Genomic DNA, 10836 nt, shown 5'->3' on the forward strand with positions numbered 1-10836 from the left:
AACGCAAGTCCATTCTATCACTTTTACCAACATTGTGATCTTTTCATATGACAATATACTAAACATCCATCCTACTGCAACAGGAGGGAGTTTTTCATAGACATCATGTAGTGGTTGAGAACAAGCTGGCCTGTAATATAACTATCTTGAAACATAGTGGCAAACATACACCACATGATCTTGAAATTGAGAGTGGGCGAAGAAAACATTGTATCTTTGACAGTTTGCCAGACGTCGACTAAATGAAAATTCAGGTGGGCAGTTTGACCCCCGTGATGTTTCCAGAAAAAAAAATTACCTTGCATCAACCATCGTTTGAACCTAGACGCCAGCATGATGAAGATAATAAAAGAAGAGCTTGGAAGATGATGTTATCTTGGTCATGATCCTTGGGTTGGAAAACAGCCAGCGGACGCCAAGGTATGTGCAAGGCAGCTGAGCAAGAGAGTTGAGGAGTTGCATCACCATTTGCATGTCAATCCATCGCAAGAGAGTTGGAAAACAGCCAGCGGACGCCAAGGTATTACTTTTCCTCGTATCTTGTAAGTAAACACTTGACATTTGAATTATGCAATCAATTATTTTAAGCAACTGGTCAAGAATCTGGAAGGAGAAACAAGGGTACATGACATATTTTTTGGCTTCAGATTGTAGATGCACCAGGATGAAAAGTAAAATGAGAAAAATAGTAAAACAATTCAAAAAATCTGATTTTTTTTACAACAAACATTGTTGAGTGTTTCACCTACATGCAAAGTATCGTAAATAAAAAAAATTCATAATGCTGTGGTAAAAAAGAATAAACCCTTCAAATATGATGTTTTTGAAAGCATTTCGACGCACTTAGTTTTTTTTTTTTGCCAGACCACCGGCAATGACACTACTTCACAAAAATTTGCAGGTAGGTAGACCACTGAGCAACGTTTGCTGCCAAAAAAGAAAGAATTTTTTTTTAGTTCAGAGCAAAAGCAAACTCAAGACGATAAAAGATAGCACACATGGTGGGATAATCTGGAAGCGCAGCTGCACACGAAAAGATAAACTGCTGATTTACCATGAAGAAAAGATCAACTTCGTTAAACTCTCCACTTGAAGGTGCAAGGAGCTGTCAACCATGTACATATTATGTTGATATATTACAAAATATAGTTCACTTTATTATAATCAAGAGCATATATTACAAAATATAGTTCACTTCATTATAATCAAGAGCCTGGCACAGAGTGCAACGTGGATACACTAGTGAGTGTGGACATCAGAAGCCAACATCCTCACCCGGGATTGCAAGCACATTATAGAAAAATAAAGACATCATATCAAATGGGAACAAAATGGCTATTGACATGAAAAGGAAATTAGTAAAGTACTCCATCCGTTCCATAATTCTTGTCGTATTGAACCAAAAACCACGGCAAGAATTATGGAACGAAGGGAGTAACTGATCCATGAGGAGCAGGAACGAAACAATATTAGGAAAAACACAAACTATTTGACCATGCACAAAACAAATGTATGACATTGGGGGGTGAAACCCAGCGATTATGAGCACTAATCCTTAGCCTACATCAGATCTAGCTCCAACAAATAATCGAGCGGCTACATCATCTAGAGAAGTCATTTTCTTTATTCTATACTCTAGACACCCAACTATTGCTTAAGAAAATCAGATATGGATTAGAACAAAAATCAGATGCCATAACAGCATCATGTGTATGTTACTATTAGAGCATAGCAATGGCATCAATAAGATTAAAAAAAAAACCTCTGGCGTTACAAGTTCTAGTGATGGAGTATTACTGAAACAAAAGTATTCCACTGTTGGCTAACCAAAAACTAAGATTAAAGTGATGAGTATGTATATCAGCATCTTCCTTGGTACCCAGTCAAGCAAAAAGCTTGTTGCTTCACTGAGTTTACGTTACACAAGAATATCCCCCCCCCCCCCCCCCCCCCCCCCCCCCCCCCAATTTGTTGCTACATGAAGAATCATCTATACAACTTGGCACTTTCTTCCATATGTCAGCATACACAAATACAATGGGTGATAAATTACTCACTCTTCAAACATATTGCCGCCCTTGCACAGAAAAGAAAAGGTTAGAAAATTGGAAACAGTATCCTAAGCTCACCTATTGCAGCCCAAATAATTATAGTTAAGAATTCTGAGTTTGCAGGGCAATGATCAAAAGAAAAATGCCTATTCTTGTTTAATTTTCCTTGATATACACCTCTACTCATCAAATAGATTGGGTCACGCAAAATTGTTAGTGAGCTTGCATATATATGTTGCCCTTTTTATTGGCCTTTGGAGAAGACTGAAGAGAATAGGACCGCAGCCTGAAGATAAACCGCAGTTGGCCATGTAGGAAATATCAACAGAGTCTGCACTGCATTAGCCAGAACTTATCATGGCATGTCATTCATGATATGATAACTGACGCCTGGTATAAATTGTGGGCAAAATAATGGTACCAGCTTCAACAAACTGCAAAGCAAATTCAAAAAGCTATAATCAAGATTGACCTCTCTCCTACAGTCATTCAATGCTCAAAAATAAATAAATCAAGATTGACCTCTAGGAATAGAAGTTTGCAGTCTGATAGGAACATTTTAAAGCTACATTTATCCCAAAGAAAAATCTATGGTTAAGTAACTATTAAACTATGGTTGTTCCAGAAGATGGAGAAGAACAATATTATTTTGTTTGATACAGCGTGTACATGGTGCCATGGATCAAGTAAGACTCAATGAAAACAAATGACACCTTTTGCCATAAAAAAACAAATGACAACTTAATAAATAATGAACAGACAGATAACAGGTGACCTAAGAGTAGCAACCAATGGCAGTAGTAAAATCCCTTCGTCGAAATATTCGCTTAACAATGTTACTGAACAGCCTAGGCCCATTGCAGCTTGTATTTGATTACTCCACATCTGAACTGGGAGCTGCCATCGAGAAGAACAATTTTAAGTGACGTGCTCCTAACAGAAATATTAAAGATCCATGAAACACCAACGCACTGCTTTTTGTATGACACTCAAACTGATTTTGTTAGTAAATATAACATAGCACACACCTAGAGTGTCAGTTTTAGTATAGATCAAGTAAAAAGTGGCACCAACAGGAAAAAAAGCTTGAAGTGAAGCATATAGCACACACCTGGAGCAAGCTTTGGCGAGAGGAGAAAGATGTCTTGATTCAAGAGTACATGCACCACCATGAGGCATATCCATCAGACTGTAAGATATATACTGCAAAAATTATCGACATTATCACAAATTGTCACAATACACAACTTCAAGGTGAACCATGCAACTTGACTACAAAACAAAAAGGACACGAATAAAGGAATGAGAACATGCTTTAACGAACACTGGAGTTTTATGATAACATATGTATCTACATCCCTTCTCATATGATTCATAGGATGATACAAACCTGGCTACTTGGCAATCAACAACACATTCCTAAATCTGAGTAATCATTTTAAGGCTGGTTGATGCAACTATGGTGCTGCAATTGACGCCCTGTATTTGATGCTAGGATGGTGCACAGTTTTCTTTTAATGTTTCTTTCTTTGCCTTTGCTTTCACTTTTTAGTTCGTGTTTGTAAGTCTCCCGCCATCTTGGCGTTCTAATACAATGACGAGAACTTAGGTGCCCGTTTGAGAAAAAAAAATCTTGCTGTACATAAAGGGAACTAGGAAGCAGCCAATTCTTCCCTCATAAGGACGAAAAAAAAATGAATGCTAGATTGCCACAATGTACCACTGTAAACTACGCAGAAAGAAAGGGAACACCATTGTGGTAACAACCTTTATCACCTACCATGAATCATGATCAGTACTCCCTCTGTAAACTTCTTTAGTGACCTAAAACGTCTTATAAAAGTTTACAGAGGGAGTACTTGTTAACTATTTTACCAAACCAGAGGTAATTGGCCCTGACATGCAAACCATGTCTCAAATGAATTCTAGATTGGTAAATGGGAGGGAAAAAAACGAGCATGAAAAATCTCTACAGAGAAGAGCAGATCAAACTGAAGTTGATAATCTTAAATCAGCCTGCATAGAATCTGAACACAAAACCTGTGATGTGAGGATACCATTTAGAAGGCCTATATCTGAAGGAAATATGTAAAGCATATATTGTGCGAAGAAAGACTGATATTTCTCATAGCATCCTAACCTTTTCCTGAATAGTCCATGTGATTTTAACACAGTGCAGAAAGTGAAAGCAAGAACGGCCAGGCAAATTTGGTCCAAAAGGATAGGAAGCAAGACAATGTTTTTAGGATTTGCACATGTGACATAATGGTAAGTAATGTGCAATTAAATATTTTGTTCTGAAGTTCATACATAGATTTTCTAAATAGCAGTTTTACATGCAAAGGAGTAGTGTAACTGCCTAAAGAAGAAAATAGCAGTTTTCTGGAGATGTATTGCCTGTCAGCTTTGTCATATATTCAGTTGCTGCCATTTTAGTTCTTTAACGAATCATAACTGTACATACGGCAAACCAAATGAATAATCACACAAAAGAAGCTGCTTGCTATCATAATTGTTGCACAAGAAGAGTCCAATCAGGAAATGTAATGACCTATTACTGAACAACTCCACTGCTTCCAGAAAACCTCTCCATATTTTCGCCCTGGAGTTCCTTCCTCACTAAGGACACATTATTCCAGCGAGCAGCCTCAGCAAAGATATTAGATAAGGCCACTTTGGATGCTCCATGGTTTGGATCAATCTTGGCCAATTCTTCCGCAGCCTTTTCTCCTAAGGCTACATTTCCATGTGTCCTCGCGGCTGCAAGGATGCTGCCCCATATCACCACATCTGATTTCATAGGCATCATCTGGATAAGATTTTCTGCCTCTTTCAAGTGTCCAGCTCGACCAAGAAGATCAACCATGCAACCATAGTGTTTAATTGTTGGTTGGATTCCATATTCTCTCCTCATGGACTCAAAATGGTGCCTCCCTTCGGTTACCAGCCCAGCATGACAGCATGCATTTAAGACACCAATGTATGTGACAGAGTTGGGCTTAATATTGGTGCTTTGTAGTTCTGAGAACAGTTCAAGCGACGTGTGTGCATGGCCATGGATGGCTAAACTGCAGATGATAGCATTCCAAGGAGACACAGAAGATAACTTATGCTTAACATAACTGAATAATTGAACTGCATCAGCGACACTACCACACTTTGCGTACATATCAATCAGTCCAGCACTCAGGTTGTCTGTAAGTTGGATTGATTTGCTGATTATATAGTCATGAATAAATCTGCCTTGCTCCAATGTGCCAGAATCGGCAACTGCGGATAGAGTACTTGCCAAGGTGACATGGTTTGGTTCAACACCAGCATCCATCATCAAGTAGAATAGCTGCAAAGCCTTGTTTGAATGTCCACTCTGTACATACCCAGATAACAAAGTACTCCATGAAATTGTGTCCCTCTCAGGCATGTCATCAAACAGTTGCCTTGCTTCATGCATTAGATTCCTCTGTAGTAGACCAGACATGAGAGCATTCCAAGATGCAATGTGTGATTTGTCTGATAATTTGAATTGCATCCGGGCAAGGTCAAGACGACCACAAGAACCATAGAAATGGATAAGGGTCGCTTGTACAAACGGATGGGCATCAAAACCATCCTTCAGAATGGCTGTGTGTAGTTGCTGCCCTTCTAAAACCGCAGCATGTCGAGCACACACCTTTATCAAATCAACAAGCAGCGCTGCATTGCCCCTCGTGTCCACCTCAGCCATCATGGCAACATATGCCCTCAGGGCTTCTGATGCACAATCTGCACGGATATACCCATCTATCATCGTCGACCAAGAGACCGCATCCCTTTCCGGGATCCTCCCAAAAACCTCAGCAGCCATATGAACCATCCCAGTCTTCAGATAACCATTAAGCATGGCATTCCAAGTGACTGTGTTCTTATACGGCATCTGCTCAAAGATCTCACGGGCAAAACAAACCTGTGACGCTGCCGCATAAGCATGGACCAGGTTGGTGGCCACAATGAGAAACCCATCAAGCCCGCGTCGCACGGTGACTCCATGTGCCACACCCACCGGCACCGGCGGCCTCTCCTGGGCCAGAGCCGTGAGCATGCCCGCAAGTGTCACCTCGTTGGGAGGCACGTCCTGGGCGAGCATGCCGCGGAAGACGGCCACGGCGTCCTCCGCATGGCCGGCACGCGCGAGGGCGGTCAGGACGGTGGTGTACGAGACGGTGTCCCTCTGGGGCATCTCCGCGAGCATGCGCCGCGCGAGGTCGAGCCGGCCCGCGCGGGCGAGGGCGGCGAGGAGGGTGTTGTGGGCGGCGGGGTCGCGGTGGGCCAGGGGAATTTCGTCGAACAGGTGGTGGGCGAGCGCCGGCGCCTCTGGGGAGGGGAGCCGGGCGTAGAAGGCGAGGAGGGAGTTGCGGACGAAGGGGTTGGAGGCGAGGAGGCCCGACTTGGCGGCGAGCGCGTGGAGCTGCTCCCCGTGGCGGAGGCGCGCGCCGGACTTGAGGGACGAGACGAAGAAGACGGCGAGAGGGGCGCCGCCGCTGGGCATGTGCTTTCCGCTTCTTCGCGGCAATCCGCTGTATCTGCCTCGGCGAGAGTCCGCCGTCCTCCCGTCGCTGCCCGCCGCCGCCTCCCGCCTATTCCGATGGCCCCGCAGCCGTCCGCCTCACCGCCTTCCTTGTTTCATCGCCTCTCGCTTTGGTGAACGATGCGCCGTTGCCATTCTTCTCACCGTCGAGATCTCTACGAGGTGAACTCGGGAGCACACGCTCCTCGATACGTACCCAAAAATAATACTTACTCCAACGTCATTTGATTTTTTTTCAGTTTTGCTAAAGTACATCTAGATAGTATGTCATAAGTATTGCACATCTAAATAATGGCATGGCCGCGTAATCGCTGATTGCATCTTTTGATTTGTCAATCGCAACTTTTTGGTTCGCCGTAGAGGCTTCCTGCTCCCCCGGTTGCAGCATGGATGGTGTGGCATGGTCCTGTGCCCGTCAGTTTCTTTTTCTTTTCAAAATGGCAGAATTTCTGCATATATCAAAAAGATAAAGGTTGCTCGATTAATTACGAGAAACTGAGCAAAAACCAGCTTGCCTAGTTATTAATGGAAACCCGGGCGAAACCATCACAATCGCTGAGCGGCACACTCAGATACCACACGCACACCACTTCAAAGCGGGTCTTATCGAGACAGCACACGGGCGTCACCGTCATCACTCCTCCTCTAAAAGGTGTCATCGCCATCTCTAAACCCTGAGCAAACGACTCCGACTTCGCCCTAGGCGATCCTCGACTCAACCCACATTGTAAAGGCATCAGGGAGTTGCATGAAGATCCCGATCCGTGCTACAGCTCAGCCAGCTACGACCAAACAACGCAACTCTGGCTCCGACAAAGCTACGAAGGACAAAACTAGGCACGTCTGGCACCGCGGAAGATCGTCGAATAGTTCACCTTCAGCCAGTCATCGTGTACCACAGTGCCCATCGATTGTAGCTTTCAAAAGCTTCGCCAATAGAAGCTTCCTGCTCCGCCGATTGCAGCATCTCTAGTCATCGGTGTGGTCGCGTGCCAGTCAGTTGCAACTTTGAATTTCGTCGGTTGTAGCTTTCGGTTTCACCGGTATAAGCTTCAAGCTCCACCAGTTGTAGCATTCGTGGTCGCCGTCGTGGCCGTGTGCCCTGCCAGTTGCAGCTTCCGATTTCGCTGGTCATAGCGTTTAGCTTCATCGGTATACGCTTCCAGCTCCGTCGGTAGCAACATTGGCGGTCGCCGGCGTGGTCGCATGCCCTGCCGGTTGTAGCTTCCGATTTCGTCGGTTGTAGCTTTCAGCTTCACCTGGTAGAAGTTTCCAACTCCGTCGGTTGTAGCACCGCGTAGCTCCTCCCCTCAACGTCCCAACACCAGTCAGGGGTGCTCGCAACATAAGGATGGCAATTTTACCCATGGGTACGGGTACCCGCGGATACCGTACCCGCATGGGCAGGGTATGGGCACAATTTTATACCCATGGGTAGTACCCATACCCTACCTGTTGAATCATGGGTACAATACGGGTATAGCCTTATACCCATGAATATAGCCATACCCTACCCGTTTATACTAACATGTGGACCTTACTCATGGAGCTCCAACATATGAGCAAGGGTCGGTAGCATTAAAGGAGCTGGGCGACCCAACTACTCCCGTAATTAAGCCTCACATCATCACACCAAGTCCCCTCTTTTCCGTCAAATGATTTTTTGTCAAATATGTTGTCGATGAAAGTAAAATTGGGAATAACTTGTGTACTATTTGATCTACTTGTTGGATACCCAATGGGTATGGGTACGGGTAAAGTTTCATACCCATGGGTATGGGTATGGATAGAATTTTGTACCCATTGACTACACGGGTATGGGTATGGTATTGCTCCACCCGCCCCATACCCTACCCATTGCCATCCTTATCGCAACACCGCTCGCCTGCTCTACCCTGCACCTCGACCGACCCCTCCCTTTTGTTGTTCACAGCTCGCGACAGCCTTGGCGCGCAGTGGAATGCGGCAGAAGCCTTGGTCCAATCGGTCAATTTTAATCAATTTCCATTTTCATAACACATGGCATCTTCTACAACCTGAAAATATTTGTTTCTGTTATAACACAACAACACAATGAACTGCCGCCCTTGCTTTTTCTCAAGAAAAAGGAGAAACTGTAAGGCTAACTCCAACACATGACCCCGTCTGGTCCGAGTGTGTCTGTTTTGGCCCAAACGAACAGACGCCACAGCTCAACGACCACGCGCCCGCTCCGCGTCCGCCTCCGGCCCACGTGGCAGCCGCCCACCTACCTCCTACCTCCCGCATTTAGGTCGCACGTGCGGGCGGCCCCGCCTGTCAGCCATCCAGCCGCGGGATCGGCGTCCTTTTTAATGTGGAAGTCGTCGACCGGTCAGTCCACACTTCAACTCCCGGCAACGCGTGCCTCCTCGAAGCCCGACACGCCCCAAACCCTAGCTCCTCGCCACCGCTCTTTCCCCTCCTCCTCGTCGGCCATAGGCTGGCATTGGATGCCCAGCTGCAAGGGGAAGCACCACCATGAGGCTGGGTCATCCTCTGGCCGCCGCAGGCGCTCCTCCCCTCCACCTCCACTCCCGCATTCCACATCTCACTGCCAGCGGACGCACCTCACATGCAGTCATACGTCAAGCGGAGATTTGCAAGTGCTATTGGGAGACGGGCATGTCGTTGCTGTGGAGCGACATGCACCTCCCCAGTAACTGATATGTCTCCGCGGATTTGGTGCCCATTCCACCAATCCCGGTGAGCGGTCGCGCCCGCCGCGAGGAGATCGACCGCCACCGTGCCCGCCTGCAGCCGGACCTTGTCCACGATGCGAGGTACGCTGTGGACTCCCCGCCGTGGGATACATGGCTCCGCGACGAGCACGATCTGCGGTGGCAATCCTTCTTTGCCGGTCGTGCTCCGAGCCCGTCATGTGCGTGCTCCTAGCCCGGCCCAGCACAGCGGGCGTAGGCTGGTTCACGGCCTCACGCCCACTCCTTCGCCATCCCCACCACCACCTGCTCCGATGACCGCCGAGGAGGAGGCGAAGCTCGTGAAATGGGTGATGGAGGACTCCATCCACACCCATGAAGAGTGCCAATGGGAGAGCCTCGATGTGATGATGGCCCTCTTCGCGGCTGGCGATGTCGCCATCCCGGAGCTCCACGACGTGGTCAAGGACGAGGCCATGGAGGAGGTGGAGGAGGAGGTGCAGGAGGAGCAGCCCACGACGTGAAACCTGGCCTTGGTCGGCTAATCCTGGTCGTGGACGGAGACCCTGCTATGCACGCCAGAGTACGCAGGCGCCGACACGTGGTCACCGTTGCTACCACGACCAGAGGTTGTGTAGGCGGCATCACGGTCACCTTCGCAGGTGCCTCCCGCTTGGCAGAGGCCGCTAGCCCACCTCCAGACGCCGCCGGCCTACATCGACCTCATGGGCGACGAGGACGAAAGCGGCGGCAACTAAAGACGACGGCGGCCGCGGCGGCGACGGGCTATCTAGTTTTTTTTATGTCTTCTAATTTTAAGTTTAGTTAAGAAATGTGTTCGACTGGCCTTTTGTTGTTGTTTATGTATATATTAATGTTTTTAAATTATTTTTGCAATGTCTATTTGGGTTCAAATTTCAAGTCCAGAAAACGGACAAATTGGGATGCGGTGGGCCGGTTGGACGCACCGATGGCCGGACGACCAAGAGCGGACGCACGTGTTCATTTTGCCAACCCAAACGAACAAAATGCGGACAAAACGGAAGTCCGTTTAGGGTCGACGGTTGGAGTTGGCCTAACGACTAGTAGAGCTTCAGTTGTGTGCCCTGAACTACATGATCAGGCCGGCCAGTTCGAGTTGTGGCGTGTCTCTCGGGTCATGGTAATTCGGTAGGTCCGCGTACCAACTGTACATGTTGCTAAATTGCTATGCTTGACGTTTCGACCGCCGGCAAGATCACAGTGACTGTAATGATCGATGCATATGCAGAAAGCCCATACAAAACTCTCCAGTACACTCACTATGTTTTACTGCAATCAGCTCACTGGTCGCTCCACCAACGCAAAAGAATACGTTATTGGTTGATCTTCATTTGACTAGCACAATTATAAGTGACCGACGTACTCCACTTGCTCAGAGAACAATCTGCAAATACATTTGCTAGAAGGACTACATTTTCCCTGGCTTTGCTTTCTACTTAAGGTAGACGTGATTACTGTGATGAAGAAGAAGAAGAAGAAGAAGAAGAAGAAGAAGAAGAAG

The 10836-nt window shown here is 46.6% G+C and overlaps 1 protein-coding gene across 3 annotated transcripts; it reads right to left on the reverse strand.

Moving 5' to 3' along the window:
• Positions 1–1724: 1724 nt before the first annotated feature.
• On the reverse strand, positions 1725–6828 carry LOC109745615 (pentatricopeptide repeat-containing protein At5g19020, mitochondrial). Of its 3 annotated transcripts, XM_040390887.3 has the most exons (4): positions 4603–6828; positions 3163–3254; positions 2827–2948; positions 1968–2485 (listed from the first exon to the last, which is right to left on the reverse strand). In XM_040390887.3, the coding sequence occupies exon 1, from the start codon at positions 6574–6576 to the stop codon at positions 4606–4608; it is 1971 nt and encodes a 656-aa protein (XP_040246821.1). In that variant the 5' UTR covers positions 6577–6828; the 3' UTR covers positions 1968–2485; positions 2827–2948; positions 3163–3254; positions 4603–4605. The 3 variants fall into 3 exon arrangements, with proteins under 3 accessions (XP_040246820.1, XP_040246821.1, XP_040246819.1); XM_040390886.3 differs by having other exon boundaries at positions 1725–2948; XM_040390885.3 differs by lacking the exon at positions 2827–2948.
• Between the last annotated feature and the right edge of the window lie 4008 nt (positions 6829–10836).

Source organism: Aegilops tauschii, chromosome 5 (assembly GCF_002575655.3).
Source record: "Aegilops tauschii subsp. strangulata cultivar AL8/78 chromosome 5, Aet v6.0, whole genome shotgun sequence".
In the NCBI taxonomy this organism is placed as follows: Eukaryota; Viridiplantae; Streptophyta; class Magnoliopsida; order Poales; family Poaceae; genus Aegilops; species Aegilops tauschii.